This window comes from Puccinia triticina, chromosome 9A, assembly GCF_026914185.1.
Source record: "Puccinia triticina chromosome 9A, complete sequence".
In the NCBI taxonomy this organism is placed as follows: Eukaryota; Fungi; Basidiomycota; class Pucciniomycetes; order Pucciniales; family Pucciniaceae; genus Puccinia; species Puccinia triticina.
The window spans coordinates 6,174,030-6,193,540 of NC_070566.1; the positions used below are offsets into that span (position 1 = coordinate 6,174,030).

The 19,511-nt window shown below is 53.4% G+C and overlaps 5 protein-coding genes across 5 annotated transcripts; 3 read left to right on the top strand and 2 right to left on the bottom strand.

Annotated features, from left to right (window-relative positions):
* Nucleotides 1-2,994: 2,994 nt before the first annotated feature.
* On the bottom strand, nucleotides 2,995-5,189 carry PtA15_9A611 (uncharacterized protein; the record flags this gene model as incomplete). The annotated part of the gene is made up of 6 exons (XM_053172839.1): nucleotides 2,995-3,095; nucleotides 3,155-3,508; nucleotides 3,570-3,629; nucleotides 3,698-4,241; nucleotides 4,320-4,859; nucleotides 5,040-5,189. The coding sequence occupies 6 exons, from the start codon at nucleotides 5,187-5,189 to the stop codon at nucleotides 2,995-2,997; spliced, it is 1,749 nt and encodes a 582-aa protein (XP_053024039.1).
* A 2,532-nt stretch (nucleotides 5,190-7,721) lies between these two features.
* Nucleotides 7,722-12,462, top strand: PtA15_9A612 (uncharacterized protein; the record flags this gene model as incomplete). The annotated part of the gene is made up of 30 exons (XM_053172840.1): nucleotides 7,722-7,963; nucleotides 8,033-8,167; nucleotides 8,372-8,496; nucleotides 8,586-8,664; nucleotides 8,744-8,771; nucleotides 8,846-8,875; nucleotides 8,938-9,074; nucleotides 9,147-9,285; nucleotides 9,358-9,373; nucleotides 9,441-9,486; nucleotides 9,549-9,690; nucleotides 9,757-9,856; nucleotides 9,928-9,946; nucleotides 10,027-10,078; nucleotides 10,145-10,197; nucleotides 10,267-10,508; nucleotides 10,575-10,644; nucleotides 10,709-10,736; nucleotides 10,800-10,848; nucleotides 10,922-10,997; nucleotides 11,067-11,092; nucleotides 11,160-11,212; nucleotides 11,274-11,291; nucleotides 11,360-11,429; nucleotides 11,496-11,670; nucleotides 11,746-11,824; nucleotides 11,903-11,958; nucleotides 12,041-12,105; nucleotides 12,185-12,288; nucleotides 12,367-12,462. 30 exons carry the CDS (start codon nucleotides 7,722-7,724, stop codon nucleotides 12,460-12,462), a joined length of 2,550 nt encoding a protein of 849 aa, XP_053024040.1.
* A 508-nt stretch (nucleotides 12,463-12,970) lies between these two features.
* PtA15_9A613 (uncharacterized protein) lies at nucleotides 12,971-13,649 on the bottom strand (the record flags this gene model as incomplete). Its single annotated transcript, XM_053172841.1, has 2 exons — nucleotides 12,971-13,496; nucleotides 13,603-13,649. The coding sequence occupies 2 exons, from the start codon at nucleotides 13,647-13,649 to the stop codon at nucleotides 12,971-12,973; spliced, it is 573 nt and encodes a 190-aa protein (XP_053024041.1).
* Nucleotides 13,650-13,824: 175 nt separating this feature from the next.
* Nucleotides 13,825-16,033, top strand: PtA15_9A614 (uncharacterized protein; the record flags this gene model as incomplete). Its single annotated transcript, XM_053172842.1, has 4 exons — nucleotides 13,825-14,178; nucleotides 14,254-14,865; nucleotides 15,004-15,303; nucleotides 15,407-16,033. 4 exons carry the CDS (start codon nucleotides 13,825-13,827, stop codon nucleotides 16,031-16,033), a joined length of 1,893 nt encoding a protein of 630 aa, XP_053024042.1.
* An 874-nt stretch (nucleotides 16,034-16,907) lies between these two features.
* On the top strand, nucleotides 16,908-18,393 carry PtA15_9A615 (uncharacterized protein; the record flags this gene model as incomplete). Its single annotated transcript, XM_053172843.1, has 2 exons — nucleotides 16,908-16,951; nucleotides 17,055-18,393. 2 exons carry the CDS (start codon nucleotides 16,908-16,910, stop codon nucleotides 18,391-18,393), a joined length of 1,383 nt encoding a protein of 460 aa, XP_053024043.1.
* Between the last annotated feature and the right edge of the window lie 1,118 nt (nucleotides 18,394-19,511).

Genomic DNA, 19,511 nt, shown 5'->3' on the forward strand with positions numbered 1-19,511 from the left:
CAACGTTTGGAAGCCGCACTCAAGTGCAGGTTTCTTTGATTACTCCAGCTCATAAGCTGCACATGATTCATGGTAAACACATGGTCCTATTCATGCACAGATTTATCCAAAACTAGTCCCCAGCAGGAAGAAAAATTCTACAAGAAAACCTAAAAAGGAATGTCCCAAGTCAATGAAAGTGAGGCATGAATGAGGGGCAACAGCTGCTCAAGTGGTATACTTAAAACTAGGGAAATTGCGGCTGCGCCGCGGAACAAAAAATGCAAAATGCACAATTGGTTAAGTTGCAGCCATCGGAAAACTGTAAATACATTTACAGAAGCCTTAAATAGGGCTCAATTCCTAAAATATTAAATGAAATTTCATCAAAAAGATGAACAAATCAATTAATTCACATAGTGGAATCACCAGTAGGCCACTACGCTATGTAAGTGCTAAGTGTTAGCATAACAGCAATTTTTTTGAGCAGGAATTCACAATACTAGCAGGATTTTAGGCTGCTAGACTAAAAACATAGTTATGGTATTCAAAATTGCATAAGATCTTTTTACATAAAATCATAAACTGCAATTTTGGCTGGGAGATGTCACTTTGAGTTTTATGCACGCTGACATCTCCCAGCCAAAATTGGCTTTATGATTTTATGTAAACAGTGACATATGCAATTTTGAATACCATAAGTGTAGCTTGTTGTTTCTGCACTGACACTTTTTTTAGTGTTAAGGCAGCAACAAATTTGCTACACTGATGGATAGTGTAGCAGATTGGCTGCTAACAGATTTCCCCCCTCCTCCAGTAGCATAGCGGAACAAATTCACCACTATGCTAGTGCCCAAGAAAACAGGCAGAAACAACAGGCCATTGTTTCCCCTGTATTTTGTGACTACATGAAAAAATGACCTGTTATTTCTGCCCACTTTTATCCCTGCAGTTGCGCGGGGACAAAAGTGGACTTTTTCTGCCCAGTTTTGTGCCCAGGAGGCGTCAGCGTAGACAGAACTACGTTAACAGAAGCATAGCTTTATTCAACGCTAACGCTACCCATGAAACATTTTAGTGTCAGCGGCTGTTAAAAAACAACCACTCATGCTATGCTAGCACTTTGTTTGCACTTTTCTTTTTCTTTTTGAGTAGTGTTAGCAAGAAATTCCAGCAGCTAACAAGAGAACCACCGTGGTGTAGCATAAAAAAGCTAAAACTACACTAAACTTCAACCATTTGCAATCATCCCCCAGGAAAAAGGGACCTTTGGGTGGGGAAAATTGGTAACCAATTTTGCAAAAAAAATGCCAGAGGCAAAAATTCAGCTATGCTGATCAGCATGTTCAGCAAAAATAAAAAAACACAAACTGAGCAAAATGGATCTGTATTCAGTCTGGAAATTTTTGGGTTGGTGCTGAGCGTGCTCAGTACAGTCGTGATGATGTCCCATTGCATGACCGAGTGGCGCCAGTATGGCTCTGGGTGCCTGTCACGCCACCGCGGCGCATGGAGTGCTGGGACGCCATCTGGACGCATCGGCTTTTCCCGATCTGCCCCGCGGTGTAGAGCACACAATCCAATGGCCGGAGTCACGTAGAAAAGGGATGTATATGGCTCAAGTGACAAAGGAATGTGTATTGGATTGGGTAACAATTGCACCAAAAACATCATGGCTGCCAAAGGGGGCCTCAGTTTACCCTTGGCATACTTTAGGATGCGCTTGACACCAGAGTGGCACCTCCGTGGTGCCTATGTACTGGGAGTCCCTGGCAGCCAGACCGCCGATACGGGCGCGTCGTTTTTCGTCAACCACCTGCAGCAGGGTAGAGTGTCAGACCAAGCGGACGCAGCAAATAGCGCGAGTGTCCCAGAGTCTCCCGGACCTAGAGGCTCGACTTACGGGACTTGAAGAGACAAAGGCAGCAAGCAAAGCCACGAAGAGCAGGTGTGTGATTGACAGCATTCTGGGAACTGTTGGAGTGATGATTGGTCTGGAGGTTAGTGCTCTATTGCCCACAGAATGAGCTGCAAGACACAGTAACAATCCACTAGAGGCTTACGTTTCTGTGTCGGCGTTTGATGATGAAGTTGGGAGATAAGATCTCGTGAGGGTTTGCAAGTGAGTGATTTGTTGGAACGACCGTGTGCAGATGGGCTGGGGGGGGGTGAGAAATGGGGAGGGAGTTGGGATGAGTCGGGGCTTATACATGTAGACCTCTTGTCTTTTGTACCTCATCCCTCTCGCTTGCCTGTCTCAGACCTCTATGTACGTATTGTCTTCTCATCCCGAGATCATGTCAAACTCAGGCTCTTCCGGCCGGGGGCCCGGGGTCACATGCCAGGCCAGCTTTCCACAACCGTGGGCCGGTCATCGCTGGTACATGCGTAAGTACACACGAGCTTTACCAGGCTTTGCCATGCCACTCCCATGCCAGCTCGAGGGCCCCCCTTGCCTTCCACAACACCTGAGAGCGCGCACGCACACGCTGACGGCCATACAGCAAACGGCTGCAACTGGGCGACGGAATATGAATTTCGTAGTTGGCTACAGGCGCGCTCGCAGCGAATATTGGGCGCCTACACCCTGACGAGACAGAAGCCGCCCTGTCGGGCAGCCGAGCGAGCGCAGGCAAGCACGTCGTCGGGCTCTCGCAACGGCCAGTCGGCCGTGTGCCTCTCGACGACGGGAGGTGGGGCGGACTGGCGTCGGTCAAGCCGGCACAGGTCTGCCGGTCAGTTGCCGGGCGGTCCACTCTGTGGCTTGACCGCAAGAAGCGTCGGTTCATGAGCATCGTCATAGTCTTGAATGACCCTGACGCACGGAGGATCAGCAGCACTCCAGAGGAGTCTCGAGTGCCGCGCCGAACGACGAAGCCCAGAAGACCAGCGGATTGATTACAGGGGACACCGGATAGTAGTACAGATCTGCGCGCGGAAAGCCGCTGCGCATGGAAGCGGGCAGGGCGTCCGAGCGAGGCGGGATGCGAAGGGGGGCGCGGCCACGGGCGCGGATCAGTAGCCTCCGCCGGCGCCGTCTTCCCGATGGTGGCCGGCGCGTTCCCTCCGTTGGGAGTCTTCGCGCTTGGGACAGTTGAGAGCGGAGTGGCCGAGCCCTGGAGGCGAGAAAGGTCAGCAAGCGCGGCAAAGAAGGAGGGCAGGGGAGGGTACGGACCGCCGCAGAACTGGCAGCCGTTAGCGGCGGCGTTAGCGCCGGCGTTGGGGTCCTCGATGGTCTGGAGGAAGTGGGGGATCCTTTGCTTGGCCTCGAGCAGCAGATACTTGAGGTCGAGCAGGGTGGGCTCGGGCGAGTTCATGTTGATGAAGGTGGTCGCGATCCCCGTCTTTCCCGAGCGCCCCGTCCGGCCGATCTGGTGCACATAGTTCTCGATCTCTCCCGGCATCGTGAAGTTGATCACGTGCTGGATCTCGGCAAAGTCTAGGCCCTTCGAGGCTACCCCCGAGGCTACCATCACATCCTTCTTGCCTGACTTGAACGATTTGATCGCATACTCTCGCTCTTCTTGCGCTGTTTAATCATCCTCATCAGCTCTTTCTCCTCTCTCTGCTTTTTTTTTGAAGGTCCTTACTTTTGCTTCCGTGAATGGCGACGGCTTCGACCCCTTTGAGGAGCAAGTATTCCTGGATATCTGGCAAGTGTATCAAACGTCAGCCAATAGACACAGTTGAGTAACTATTCCGGGAATAAACAGGGTACCATCGACTTCGTTCTTGTTGTCACTGAAGATGATGACGGGCGGGGGGGTTTTCTGGAGACATTCGAGGAGGTAGACCATCTTAGCCTCTTGCTTGACGTATTCGACCTCCTGGATGACGTCGAGGTTAGCGGCCCCGGCTCTGCCGACGTTGACGACAACGGGATTGACGAGACTGTTCTCGGCGAAGTCTCTGATCGTCTTGGGCATGGTAGCGGAGAAGAGGAGGGTCTGTCTCTGGCGCTTGAAGAAGCTCATGATGTTGCGCACGTCGTCCTCGAAGCCCATGTCGACCATCCGGTCGGCCTCGTCGAGACACAGATAGGTGCAGTTGTCGAGGTTGAACTTGCGCTTCTCGAGCATGTCCTGCAGCCGGCCCGGGGTGGCGACGACGATGTGGAAGCCTTTGGACATCACGTGGGATTGGTCGGCCATCGAGATGCCGCCGATGCAGAGCAGGGTGCCCAGCTGGGGGTATTTGCCCGACTGGGCGCAGGCGAGGGCCATGGCCACTAGGCCTTCGTAGGTCTGTCGGGCCAGCTCGCGCTTTTTTTTTTTTTTATAACAAGGATCAGTCGCGCCCTTCCGGCAAAACAGAGCGAAGTTGTTGTGGTGTGGGCTCACCGATGGACAGACGATGATCCCCACCGGGCCCTCGCCCTGGATGAACGGCAGCTTCATCTCGGCCTCCAAGGCGAGGAGCAGGAGGGGCAGGGAGAAGGCGAGCGTCTTGCCGGAGCCGGTGAATGCGATCCCGATCATGTCTCGTCCGGAGAGGGCGACGGGGAGGCCCTGGAGCTGGATGGGCGTGGGCAGCTTGATCTTCTTCTCCTTGAGATACCTGAGCACGGGTGCGGGCAGACGCATGTCCTGGAAGTGCTCGATGGGCGGGGGACAGTGGAGGCCCTCGACCAGGATGCCGAGGCGCTCCCTAAGCCTTGAGTTTTCCTGAGCGGTGCGGTTGCGGATGTAGGCGGGGGGGCTCCAGCTGGTCTTCATGGACTGGGTGTATTCGACGCCCTTGGCCAGCTCCTGGGCGCCCCCGAGCTTCTTCTTCTGCGCCGCGATGGCCTCGATCACCTTGTGTTCCTCCTCGAGCTTCTTCTGCGCCTCCGTCTTGAACGCGTCGAGCTCGGCCTGCTTGCGCTTCACCACCTGGGCCTCCTGGAGCAGGGTGGTTGTGGACCGACTGGGCAGCTGCTCCTCCTCCTCCTCCTCCGACTCGTTCGGCCGCTCGTCGCCCGGTCCGTCCGCCGCTTTCGCCGTCTTCCGCCCCGTGCTCGTCGAGGTGGTCGTGGGGGTAGTCGTGGTGGTGGTGGTGGTGTGTTGGTGGCGCGTGTCGGCCTTGCGGCTCAGTTTCTTGTCGAGCAGCTTGTTGAGCTCGGCCTCCTTCCGCTTCTTGACGGGCACGTAGGGCACATATCCGTCCGACTCCTCTCCAGGGTCGGCGGTGCTGTCGAGCTTCCTGCGCTTGGGCGACTGGTCGGAGGCCATCCTGGGGTGGCTTCAGTTCTTCAGTGGCTGTGAGTGGCTGTGGCTGCGACTGTGGGGGTGGTCGGCTCTCCCCCCAATTCACTCCAACCCATCCTCAGAAAAAAACATGAACTGTTCACTGACCGAAAGCCAATCCGGGGGCAGGGCTCCCCGGGGGCTGTGGCTCGGAGGCCCCCGCCCCCGGGAGCCAGCTGGAGCCAGGCTAACATGAGTGCAAATAAGCCAGCCTGAGTCAGACTTTTTGTCCTTGCTAAGCGCACCCAACAGTCTGACTTGTAAAAACCCCGGGGAAGGAAGAAAAGGTACCACCCGACTACACGATCGTAGCGGGCCTCAACTCTCCCCCGGAGAGGTATACACCAGGCCATAACATGACTCACCTCCATCCCTAACTTGACACAAGTCCCCCCTGGTGGGAGGCTCGCTGTGGCTGGCCGCGAAGCGGCCCCTCCCGCAGGGAGGGACTTGTGCACAAAGTCAAAATTTTGGCTGAGAAAGAAATCACCAATGGCTGGAGGAAAAATACTTAGCATCACCCAGCCTCCCCCTCAGCTCCTGTGGACCTGCCCCAGAGCCAAATTACACTTCTCAATCTCAGCTTTCAAATGGCACTGGTCTCATCTCCCCAATCCTTATCATTTTTGCTGTACTAATGTTTTAAAAATGAAAAAAAAAAACACAAAGAAATGTAAACCAAGGAATTACAACCATCATGCCTTGTGGATATTGGATTCACAAGCCTGCAGATATCTGAAGATCCTACACCTGTGGCCATCCAATTGTTGCAGATAGGATATTCAATTGTGCATATTATCAGAAAATCCAAAACTGGATCTTCAGTGCAATGGAATATCCTCCAGGATTCCTTTGACCTCCAAAACGGATTCCTTCAATCAGTTTTGGAGTTTATGGCTCAAAAACTTGGGGGAGGGTGCCCATCAGTACTGCCAAGAAAACTGTCTATTCAGTTTTTCTTGTACATATTTTGGTGAATTTTAAATTGTGTTTTTGTGTTTTTAGGATTGAAAATCCTTCCTTTGTCTGCCAGCCTGCAGACATTATTCATAAGCCTCTCCTACGGAGAGCCCTCCGGGCGGGGTCCCCCGGACCCTCCGTTCGAGAGGCTTAGTTAAGCTAGCCTCCATCCGAGGCCAGATACATATGTACACACACCGGCGATTGTCTCCTGTTTACACACCAGCCGACTTCCAGGCAGTGATGTCAGGCAATCGCCCTCAGACAAACAAACAAATAGCCATGCTCCCAAAGGGGCGCACACATCCATGCTGATGCACTCCAGAAGGGAAGGCATCCTGAGCAAGATCGTCGGCCGAGCTATGGAGCCACATTTGGTTTACAAATGGCGTCGCCGAAGCGCACGCTTCGCCCCGCCCGCTTCCCAAGCCTGTCAGGCGGCCGAGCGCTCCAGGCCTGCCCAGCGCCCGCCAAGTTCGCATGTCTGTGTCGGGCTGGTTCGTGTCGCAGGCCTGGCTAGACACTCAACTGGAGCGCCGTCTCCCCCGTTGCGAACGGCTTGGCCACTCGAGGCCTTGTACAACACACTTGGAACGTGTTTGTGTCCCACTGCCTTGCGCAAGTTCAAACATTTCTGGCTTGCGTGTTTTGCGAAAGCGCTATCTCTCTCCACACTCCATCGCAGGCCTCGTCCAGACACGCACACCTCACACATACTCATCGGCACTCATCGGCTTGCAGGATCGATTGCAGACAAAGAAAAAAACAAAATCGCCAACATTGACGTGTCTCCTCCCCCGAGGAAACCCTTCTCGAAAAGTATCATAATTATTCAACTCAACACGTATTGTATATCTCTCCACCCTCCAATAATCTTCAACTTAATACGGCACTCGCGCACACATTACACTGCCAATCCACGGAGACACAACATCGATTGTGTTCAGAGGCACTCTCTTTCCAACAAACCGCGCTACACACACTCGCCGGAACACTTGGGTGTGCGATTGGCACCGCGTTAGCCTCCGTCCCCCGTCGGCCAACGTCACCCCCCAGCAGCAGCTCACAAAGCCCATCATCCCCCCGTCTGACACACCCCAGTTTGGGCAAAGCTCCTAGTGTCTTCGCGGCGTTTCACTCTGTCTCCGCCTCCCCTCTGCGTAGCACCCATAAATACATAGTCCCTTGAATACTGCTACGCTCGCTCGCATCAGGCCCACACTGCAACGATTCCCAGTGCAGACCAAGTCAGCTGCACCAAATATCTCTTAGAGCGACGGCCCGCAGCCGCCATTCCAACTTAGTTGCTGCAAAAACACCCCGACCGAGATCGGCCATCGGCAACCTCGAGAACACCCAGCTCCTGCCGACTGGCTTTCAAACCTTGCGCAGGCCAATCGATTGCCCCGACGAACCCCCCTGGTGACTGGGTCACTCCTCCACACTTATAGACCCTACCCCCATAGACAGACGTCTCCTCTTTGGCCACTCTCTTCCCAGCCAGCCAGCCACCGAGATTAACTTATTTGCAACAACAACAAAAAAAACAAAAAAAGCATGGCACTCAAGGAGGAGGATCCTCACCATCGGAGCCCCGCCGCCGAGCCCAGACAGTCCGCCAGCACGCCCACCTTCCCGCCCTCGGAGCGCGCGGCCTCCCTCAAGACGGCCGCCCCGAAGCTGTCCGCGCCGGAGAAGGCCGGGCTGGATGACGAGGACGTGTGGAAGGAGGAGGCCTCCGAGCCCGAAGACCTCGCCACCGTCCTCCGCTATCTCCAGCAAGTCCTCGCCGACAACGAGTAAGCATCCTTGCTCCCCACACGCCCAAGAAGAAGCCGCTGACTCGCTGCCGCTTCCGCCCGGCCCAGAGACGACCTCAACTTCCCCGCCCACCTCCTCGACCGGGCCACCGAGGCCCTCCAGCCCGGCGTCCCGCCCGAAACCGTGCTCGAGATCGCCGCCGCCATCCGCGCCGAGCTCAAGCTGGGCCTCGAGAACTCGCCGTACCCTGAAGTACCTTGGCCCCCTCTCCGCCTCCTTCCTCCCGCCGCTCACTCATCCCTTCTTGTGTGTGTGTGTGTGTGTTCAACCAGGTCAGGGCGATTGTGGATGCCTTCGACGACCCCACCACCCCGGTGACCACGTTCCGGTGCGTTTGCTTCTTGCAACAGTGTGACCACACCGGCTCATGGGTTTTGGTTGCACAGGATGTGGACGATCGGGATCTTCTTGGTGTTCCTGGGCACCGGCCTGAACCAGTTCTTTACCCCGCGCCTGCCGTCGATCAGTCTCAGCATCACCTTCGCCCAGCTCGTCGCCTATCCTCTCGGATGTCCGTCCCCCCCCCCCCCCCCCCCCCCCCCTCTCTCTCACCCCTCGTCCTTAGCTGATGATTGGCGCTTTTGCCGTGCTGGTCTATAGGCTTCATGGCGCGCGTGCTGCCCGCAAAGATGTTCCGCATTGCCGGCTACGAATTCACCCTCAACCCTGGACCCTTCAAGTAACTATCCTTGCTCATCCGTTCTCTCCCGGGCCGCATTGAGGCTGATTGTCGGTTGTTTGTACCCTGGCGCTTGTAGTATGAAGGAACACATGTTGATCAGCATCGTCAGTCTACAAAGGATATTCCCCGATGTGGTTAATGTCACCCACATGCTTATCATCTTTTGCTTCCCTTTCAGATGGCCAACGTATCTTTTGGAGGGGCCTACGTGCGTCTGCTCACTTCTTTGTCTGAAATATGCTAGCACTGAGCGAGAGAAGCTGTGAATAGGTCACGGACATCATAGCGGTGCTGAGGATCCCGAGATTCTACAACAACCAAGACCTGGGCCGAGACGTGGGCTTCCAGCTGACGATGGCGTTGAGCTCGCAGCTGATCGGGTACACCCTGGCCGGCCTGACTCGGGAGTGCGTCGTCGATGGTTGACTAACGGCGACATTGAAGGCATTGACGTCCTTTCCTACGCTCTGCCCTCGCAGATTCCTGGTTTATCCTTCAGAAATGGTCTGGTGGGGCAACCTCGTCGAGATCTCGGTCTTGAGAGCTCTGCACGTCAAGGACAACCAGCCCGCTAACGGATGGAAGATCTCCCAGATGCGCTTCTTCTCCCTCTGCATGGTAAGCCCCAGAACCTCCTCTTCCCTCCCCCTACGTTTGTCTCCCTACTGACTCTTTCGTTTGCTTGGGTAGGTTGGCTACGGAATTTGTAGGTTGACCAGCGGCCTTGTCTCGCCCGTCTATCGCCCGCTAATACCAGACTTGATCGGTTTTAGACTTCATCCTCCCCGACGTGTTCTTCCAGACATTGTCATTCTTCAAGTAAGCCTCATCTTCTAAAATCGCAACGCAACTTGTCTGATGAAGTATGGTGAATTGTGCAGTTGGACTACCTGGATTGCGCCGAACAATGTCAAGCTGGCCATGATCACAGGGACAGTGAGCGGACTAGGTCTGAATCCGTTTCCGACGTTGGACTGGAACTTCATGGCCATCAACCCCGTAGCAACGCCGCTCTGGTCTATTGTGAGCATCGATCAATGAGGTGATTCACGGGGTGTCCTCATCTGACACATTTCATCCTCCATTCAGATGAATTTGTATGGCGGCGCACTGGCGGCATTCGCGGCTATCTGTGGCATTTTTTTCGGCAACGTTGCTTACACCCAATACCTCCCGATCAATACCAATGGTAAGCCAGCCATCGTCGCTCCTCTAGAGCTTGTCGGAGTCCATCTGACGATCTTCTCGTCTCCATCACAGCCATCTTCGATCGCTTCGGGTATGTTGCCGAGGTCTCCTTCCAGCGAAAGGCGAGTGACTGATCGTGCCCTGCTCCATCCCCACCCATCGCCCCTCTAGAAAACGCTTCAACGCCTCCCGCATCCTTGACTCAGTTGGCGACCTTGACCCAGTGAGTGCCGGTTGCCTTCAGTTGCTCTGAAACAGCCAAGGATTCTCACAGGTCCTTCCCCCACAGGTCAAATACAAAGCCTATTCTCCCCCCTACATGTCTTCCGCCAGCATCGTCGGGTAAGCATCCTCCGAGTAGTCCATCCACCCCGCTAAGCGGCGCGTTGCTGACCCTGCTCGGGACTCCAGCTTCACCGCATTCTTCGGCCTGTATACGAGCACGATCGTCCACAGCGTGCTGTTCTATCGCAAGCATCTGTCAGGAGGATTCCGGCTTTTTTGGCGCCAGATGAAGATCAACATGCTTGCCCTCCCGCTCGTCTCGCGGCTGATAACCCGGCGCGAGGCCAAGTCGCTCAAGGCCAAGCGGCCGCCCATCGAGGAATTCACCACCGACGTCCATTGTCGCCTCATGAGCGTGTATCCAGAAGGTCCGATCTCTCCCCGCTCCCATCCACTTCCTCCGCTCATATCCTCATTGTTTTCGATCTTCCCAGTTCCTCAGTGGTGGTTCATGATCATTGGGCTCATTGCGACGGGAATGGCTGTCTTTATGATCGTCCACTAGTAAGTCACTCATCCTCTTCCTGCTCTTACTGATACCCGAGACTAATCTGCCCCCTGCCCGTAGCGAAACCCAGATGCCGGTCTGGGGATTAGTAAGTTTCTTGTTGAGCTCTACGGCGAGAACAAGGAGCCGGACTGACGATTTCTCTCCATAGGTATTCGCCTTCGCCATTGCAATCGTTTTGATTGTCCCCACTGGGATCGGTAAGCGCCGTGCCTGCCAGTCCATCTTTCCACGTGCACACCCAATCTAACTGTCACCTTTCCGTGTCTCTAGTCAGCGCTGTTGCCTCGATCGGCGCCCCGTTGAACGTCATCTCGGAGTTGGTTGGTGGCTACGCACTGGTGGGGAGGTGAGCTTTGGCGCCTGCTCGCAGCCTGCACCTTCTCTGATTGACTGACTGGCCTGCCCGTGTCTCTAGACCCCTCGGAAACATGCTGTTTAAGAGTCAGTCTAAAGTCCGCAGCAAGCTTCCTTGTGTATCCATCCTGACATGCTTCTTCCCGCAACATAGCGTACGGCTACATCACGACTGCACAGGCTATCAGTTATGCATCAGATCTTAAGGTATGTTGCCCCCCTCCTATCTGTTTGATCACACCATATTGACCTATCTTATGTCTCCCAGCTCGCCCACTATGTCAAAGTAAGCCTCCTCCGCGGCCTCCTCGTCCTCTGATCCGAATCTTAACCGAGCAAACCTTCCTTTTCCAGATCCCGCCTCGAGCCACGTTTGCCGCACAAACGGTGGGCACGATTCTCTCGGCCTTTATTTCGGTCGCAGGTGGGTACAAAATGGTCTTGCGTGTCGGGGCTCTGTTATTGATGGGTTCGGGATACCGCTCTGTAGTGCTGGATTGGCAGCTGGCAAGCTTTCCCGACTTGTGTTCCCCCACGCAACGCCTCCACTTCACGTGTCCCGGATACAACACCTTCTTCTCCTCCTCGATCATCTGGGGTGCCGTCGGGCCGTTGCGGCTGTTCTCCAAGGACGGACTGTACGGCTTTGCCATGTACGGATTCGCGTAAGTCGTGCACAGCTCGAGTCTCGGCACGTCTCTCATCCAGCTGATGTCTCCCTTGGATCATCATCCGCCCAGTCTGGGCGCAGTCGCCCCACTCATTCCCTGGCTCGCTCTCAAAAAGTGGCCCCGATCCGGCTGGAGACTTATCCACACCGTAAGACATCAACGCTTTCTTCTCCCAGGTTTTAATCAAGTCGGGATACGACTAACAGCCTGTCTTGCGGTCATACAGCCTGTCATGTTCGCCGGAGCCCTGTCCTTTGCGCCGCTAAACTTGGCATACTTGACGTAAGAACCACATTCATGCCCCGCTCTCCATCGTTGCGCTTTTTTGTTGTTGTGAAGTGGGCTGATGAGAGCGGCCCTCCAGACCGGCAATCCCTCTAGGAATATTCTTCCAGCGCTATCTCAAGTTCCGCTACACGGCCTGGTATGGTGCGTAGCCTTCATCGCCCCCACACTGTCCCGGATGTCCTCGACGAGACTAACGCCGAGCTGTGCACCGTGTCTCCAGAGAAATACGCCTTGACGCTTACGGCCGGGCTTGGCGCGGGGGTGGCCCTCTTCGGCCTGCTGTACTTCTTCGCCTTTCAATTCAGCGGACAGGAATGGGCATGGGTGCGTCTCCTCTCGCTCTCTATCCTATCTGCAAGCCCTCAGGAGCTGGCCTGGTTGACGTGTTCTTGCTCTCTTCAGGCTGGGAACACCAAGTTCTCGGAAGGCTGCGACGGATCGTCGTGTCGTCTGATAGAAGTCCCTGAAGGCGGATTCGGCCCCTCCTCATGGTCATAACCCCCCTCCCTCCCCCCACCACCGTTTGCCTTTTTGGAAGGGACGGCGTTCGCCCGGCCCCATTCTTTCTCTCGCGCGCCCAGAAGACGCGCATTCGCTCCCTGAACAATCTCTCGCTTATTCTTGAGGACTGGAATCGGTACCCCGACATAATTTTGTGTTTGCTTCCTTCTTCTTGCAACGTCCATCTGTAATTTTACTTCATTCTTTCCTCCCGCGTGTCTGTGTCTCTCCGCATCCCACGATGGTTATATATCCCTTGGTGCATCCGTATAGACCGCTATAGAAGCCGGCTCCTCCGTGCAGTGTAACCCCCGGCACCCCGTTGTATATAGGACTCCAGAGTCGTGTGTCATTGTGACGCATGGTGCCCCGCTCGGATATCCTGCTTGCCCGGACGCACTCGGCTGTCGCGAGAGCTGCCTGACTGCCGCTCGAGAGCCCTGGGCTCTGGAGTCCCCATTCGCCTCTCCTGTTTCGTGTGTGCTTTTTGGGCGCCCGGCCGGTTTCACACACTCGGGACATAGGGGGACGACAGCACCCGAGCTGGGCCAGAGCTGTGCGGGAAAGCGCGGCGGATCGCTCGCATGCCCCTGGCGCAGAATGTGGTCGTGGCCTGGTGGACTGGCTGGCTTCTTTTGGTGGGTGGGGGCTTTTGAGGGGGCTGGGTCGGGACAGCTCCTCGCCTGGCCGTCTTCCGGCCTTCCTTGATTGATGCTGCCGGGGGAATACGGCGCGGCGACTGGAGGAGACGCAATGGGATGCTTGCCATCTTGGGTGACCGCAAGCCCCGTTGGGGGTAGAAAATAGCACTGAAAGCACCTGGAAAAGGGCGCTTGGGATCGTGCTTCGGATGTCTAGCCGCGAGGGACTTGGTTAGACTGGCGTTGCTTGCTTTGAAGGGCCGAACAGGGGATGCAGAAGATAGCCCGTGACAGGACTGTGGAGTGTCCCCGGCTGGTTCACACGCCAGTCGCAAGCATGCCACGCTTCCGGCGCCCTTGGCCAATTTGTGGATGGTCAACAAGCGACACCTGGCCAGGAGGAAAACCAAAGCTTTAGAGGTGAGTTGTTGATATATACTAAGCCAGGTCCCTCAGATACTGATGTCGCATTCTATCTTGCCGACGTCCCCGCTACCCCCGCGTACGCCGTTGGTCGTTTGATCGTGGTCGTTTACATCTCATCCTTGCTGAAGGGAAATCGGTGGTAAATCAAGTCCGTGATAGTAAGACTGTGTGAGTTGTCTTGTTTGTATTAAATTCTGGCTTGTGTTCTCAGACGTTTTTTTGTTATCTTCGCTGACCAAGTGACCCTACTCAGACTCACCGCGCATGTCAAGAACAGGGGTTTCCCTCCATTATGTCAACTTTTACCACTCCTTACGGCGCGAAAGAACACCCGGAATCAATCTGGACGGCCCTTCAAGATTTATGCTACCAGTACCTCCCCCCAACGCTCGCCCATCAGCTCGCTCGGTTTCCAGTTCTGACAACCCTCTCAATCATTGTTCTTGCTTATGCATGCTGTTCTACTTGTCTCAAAGTCCAGAGGACGGCATCGCTGCCATTCAGGTTAATCAGTAGGGCATACGGCCTCTATGAGCTCATCATAAACACATTGCCATTCAGTCCAATAGGTTTCTCAACTTTTTCATCAAAACCACTCTCAAGAAACCAGGATCTCATCCACAGGAATCCAAATTACCCCCTATCCGTTCGTCTCAAACTCATGTCGCTCTAATTCTTCACTGAGGTCGCTAACTTTCTGCCATCAAATCCATCCTTCTAGAGCCGCGCTTCCCCCTCAATCATCAGACAGCCCAGCCACCTTAATCCTGACCCTCTGGCCCAACATTTCAAAGTTTACTATCCTGGCTTAATCAACTCGTCATCAAACTCATGCTTCATCAATGCCGTCTTGCAATCTCTAGCTTCCATGCCCCACATCATCCGCTATCTCGACCTGATTCAATCCTATGATCTCCCGTCTACACCTGTTGCGAACGCACTGGGAGAAATGCTACTCGCTCTGAATACCCCGCGGGATCATCCGGTTGTCCTCAAGACCTTTCCGGTTGCGCAGGCGCTACTCGATAACCCTAGTGCTCGGCGATCAATGCTATTCAATTCAGAACAGCAAGATGCTCAAGAATTTCTCGTGACGATGATTGATGCACTCGAGGCAGAAGCGAAACTGTTGGCAGATCAATTGCTCCTCGAATACCAATCCACACAATCCAGTGAACTCGAGAGGGATCAGTTTTGGATCCAAGCGCTTGAAATCTGCAGAAGCCCGTTCAGGGCTCTCATGGCCCATCGAATCGCTTGCGGAACTTGTGGCTTCACGTCTGTTATCCGACATTCTTTTGCCGATCATTTCTCTCTAAACGTCCCCCCAAAGGTATTCACATTTATCCTATTTTCTCCAGACCAAAGCAACCTACCCTTCGAGATCTTTAACTCCCTTGGTTCAATTCCAACTTTTCTTTTTATTTGATTCTTTTCTCCCCCTGAAACTGCTTTATTTGGCAAAGCTTAGACAACATGCCGGCTCGAATCATGTCTTCAAGAATACACCAAACTGGAAGTGCTTGATGACTACATCTGTCGAAAGTGTTCTCTGAAGAAGACTTGCGAAAAGTTGAACTCTCAACTCGGAGAAATCCAACGAGCGGCCAAAGTGACCAATAACAAAAAGAAGCAACTCCAGTTGATCAAAAAAAAGCTAGCAACGTTGAAGTCGGCCATTGATGAGGATCCCGAGCGAGAATTAACGCCTCAGATCACAGTTGAAAGGGTAGCTAGCTTGACTACCACGAAACAGACGATGTTCGCCCGAGTATGTAATTTCTTCCAGCTGATCGATTGATTGAAGTCATGAGAACCAGAAGTTTGACCGGTTGATTTTGTTTTTTGCGAAAAATTGGAAATTTTGCGAAAAGCCCCCAGATTCCCTCACATTCCATATATCAAGATCAACCGCCTATGCCCGAGGAGTGTCCTTCAAGAATCATTGCCAAGTGACATACCCTGAACATCTGATACTGGACCCTTATTGCACAACATTCGAGTTGTCTGGCGACGCGACCCAGCCGATCTCGAGCTATCGACGATCGAGTGACTATCGATATCGGCTCTTCTCGGTTGTTGTCCATTTCGGCTCCCATTCATTTGGGCACTACATCACCTACCGAAGGTCTCCCCTGTCTTCGTGTCCACCCCCGAGTGCAACCCCTATGGATGGCCCCGCGCTCGAAAAAGAGGCCCATGTGGATGGGGGGCAGGCGGATGGCCCAAGCGCCGACAGACACACTTGGTATCGGATCTCGGATGAGAACGTGCAGCTCTCTTCGATCGAAGACGCCATGAGATCCAATCCATTCTTGTTGATGTACGAACGGGTCTACGAGCCCGATCAAGAGCAAGCTCGGCATTCACCAGCCGATCAAACGAACGTCCGCCATCCCACCCTCCGCTCCTCTATTCATCATCAACCCTCCGAGCGTCCTCAGAATTCACCTCTTAAACCCATCGCTAGAGAGCTCTCTTGGTTTCAAATACCAAAATAACTTCATCCAGACTTCCTTTTTGTGCCACTCTTGTCCTCTCTAATCTTTAAACTCGATTTGTTGCGTATATGTCAGGATGAATGTCACGGCGATTTTGTGGATAGATCAGATCTAGTTGGTTTCCTTTTTTTCTTACATCACTGGTTCTCTTTCTTCAATTGAATAACTTGCATGAGTGACATACAGAAACATATTCTGCTTTTGGACTTTGTCTTCACATCAGCCCTGTTTAGAGCATCCGCATTGGTTGCGGATTACGGGAGGATTGGACTTCCCATCGCCTAAATGGCTTGACTCAGGCGATGGGAAGTCATATTTAGCGTAACTGGAGGGCTTCCTGTCACCTACAAGGGTGCTCGATCCTGTACGGCCCGACATACGCTCCTCCGAGGAGCGACTTGTGTTAAGTTTGACCTTACGTGTGGGCGTTGATGCTGAGAGTTTCCTTTTGCGATGGCAACAACAGCATCGGCACGGCTCGAATTGATCGGCCCAAGTCTCTTTTGTCTCCGTCAAAAGCTGATCTACATTTCTGTGCCGGAATGCTCACGGAGGCAACAGAACGATGGGAATAGCGAGCACAACAAAAAAACCTCTGGCAAGAGTGAACACAAAAGAAAGATGGAGAGTGCTTTTGTTCGCGACGGCAGATGCTCGCTTCGCAAGGGTATCGAGATTGGAGTATAATAAGCAAAGACGCAGAAAATCTGTGCCCAATTCTTATTATCATCTCGCACACATCCTATCGTTATCTTACCCACCAGGTTCTTTACCGTGGCACAAGTCATTCATTAAACCAACTGCTGTGCATACACCCAACCTTCCTTATTATAAATTATTCTTCAAAACGTCATCTACATAAATCGATTCAAGCATGGACAGTGGTAGCAATTTCTTGGCCGAGTTTGACCACTTATTGTGAGTACTTTCCTTCTTTTTCTTTTTACAGTGCTATTGATTATATCTTTGGCTATGCATCCTTGCCGAGTCTGAAGCACTGATTTTTTTTTCCGAACTTTAGAGGCATTCCGCCGCCAACAGTCGAGAATTCAAGCGTGGCGTCCAACACCTTCCCAGACTATGCTTCCCCTTCATTTGACCTGGACTTTTGGGGGTCCATTTCCAACGACAATACGCAGTCTTTCTTCACTGCTTCTCTGGATCCCATGATCACTCTGCCAGGACTTCAAGTAGATTACCAGCCCGGCACTACTACGGGCTCCCAAAGTACTGGACTCAGTCAGAACAACCTAGCGGTGTTCAACAGATTATCCGAGTCCCATGATCCCGCGCCCACGCAGGCTGCTGCGCCGGCCAAGCCAGAGTCGTCCACCACCTCGTCGAAGCCGCGTTTCTTGCCCCCGAAGGGCCCCCGCAAACAGCACCGGACCGGCTTCCGTCAACTGCCTGGAGCCAACGGAAAGATCAAACGAGGCCGGCCTTCGAAGAAGGAGTACCAGCTGGCGGGCGTGGAGGTGGACATGTATGCGCTCAAGGGCATCACTCTCCATGGGCCGGCCAAGTCTTGGAACGAAGTCAAGGGCGGCGAAGCAATCGCCAGAAGGGCCGGAGTGAGCAGGTCCAGCCGAAAATCAAAGAGCTCCGTCTCATCTGATGTCAAGTCAAAGCCCGCACCCGGACCATCCACTTTTCCCACAATCCCGGAAGAACCTCTCTCCGAGCAAGTTCCGAGCCAGAGCTACAGCGCCCTCCAAGATACGCTCCTCCCGCCATCCGCCCAGCCTCAGGGGAATTCCGCCTTCAACTACCAGTGGCCCAACTTGGCCGACAGCCAGAACTTGGCGGATCATGAATTCCTGCCAGCTGTTCGTCCCAACTTAGATTTCTCCCTCGGCAGGAATTGGGATAGCAGCCTTTCAAGCCAGTCGTACAGCACCACCAGTAATGCCGTTGGACTTGATGGTAATCTTCTGCCTAATATTACTTACCCAGACTCCCAATACAGCACTGGAGGCTCGTATAACCCCACTCTATATTCCGAGCAAGTTCCGAGCCAGAGCTACAGCGCCCTTCAAGATATGCTCTTCCCACCATCCGCCCAGCCTCAGGGGAATTCCGCCTTCAACGACCAGTGGCCCAACTTGGCCGATAGCCAGAACTTGGCGGATCTTGCATTCCTGTCAGCTGTTCATCCCAGTTCAGATTTCTCCCTCGGCACCAATGGGGATGGCCGCCTTTCGAGCCAGTCGTACAGCACCATCAGCAATGCCGTTGGACTTGATGGTAATCTTCTGCCTATTACTTACCCAGACTCCCAATACAGCACTGGAGGCTCGTATAACCCTAACGTATATAACCAGTCCACATACCCTTCGGAATTCCCGAATTTTCAACACTAACCGCCGGCCTGTTGGCAGAGCCTCCATGGTAAAACTCAACATATTCTTGTTGTATATACCCTTCCATCGGATTGTAATTGTCGCATTGTTTAATAGTCTGTCCTTTCGTCAGCATCCATGGGACTTTCAGCCCTGGTGTAATACCTCCTCTCACATAGACACTCATTGAAAGATCGTAAAAATGTTTTTGTTTTTATTGTATACATGTATTAATCATGTTGAACTAGAAATAATAAAATGTTTTTCTTTTTTCTCATTGAAATTTATGTAGGCGGGGTTGAGGCTGGCTGTGACTGTCACACCCCCTGTCACGTGCTCGACTTGAGCCATGCCGAGCCTGGGGCCAGCAAGCTCGGCGGCGAGTCGGCTATCTTGCTAAGCGCTGCGCAAGCCCGATGCATTTTATGTTGCGCAAGCCCCACGCAACACATTTTGTGTTGCACAATGCCTGCGTCAAAGATGCGCCAATGCACTTCCATTGCGCCGGCGTTGCGTCAAGAATGTGCCGACGGCTGACCTTGACACAAGGCCAGCATCGCAAGATATGCCGACTGCGGTTCCGATCGAACTTAACACAAGTCCCTCCCTGTGCTCGCGGGGCGCGAGCACCCTCCCGCTTGTGGGAGGGACTTGTGCCTAATGTCCGATATTTGGCCTGAGGCTGCCCAGCCAAACATCTAAAAATTCCTTATATCCCCCATATCACCGTATACCCATTGGATTTCTTCACAGCCTCTGGCATCATTAGAATCAGATTTTCTTTCTACATATTCTGGTGTGTTTAACACAACACCTACCCCCATCCCTTGAGAAAAAAAATGTTGTAAAAGCATGGCTTGCGAGGCCTTGCAAGGCTGAAACCGTGAGAAAGTGTCTGTACTTGACCTGCAAATGGCCCGGCGGGTCTGTCACATTGCTCAGAAAATGCCCTTACAAGAATGGCTGCTGAGCGGCCAGTTCTTGATGAATTTACTTGAAAAAACATGTACAAGACAGCTGAGATCAAGGGCTAGACATGGCCAACTGGGATTTGGATTATGAGGTGGTACCAAGTTGTAGAAGAGTTGTAAACACAAAATCACACATTTTCATTGAAAAAACCCGTCAGCCTCAGGCCA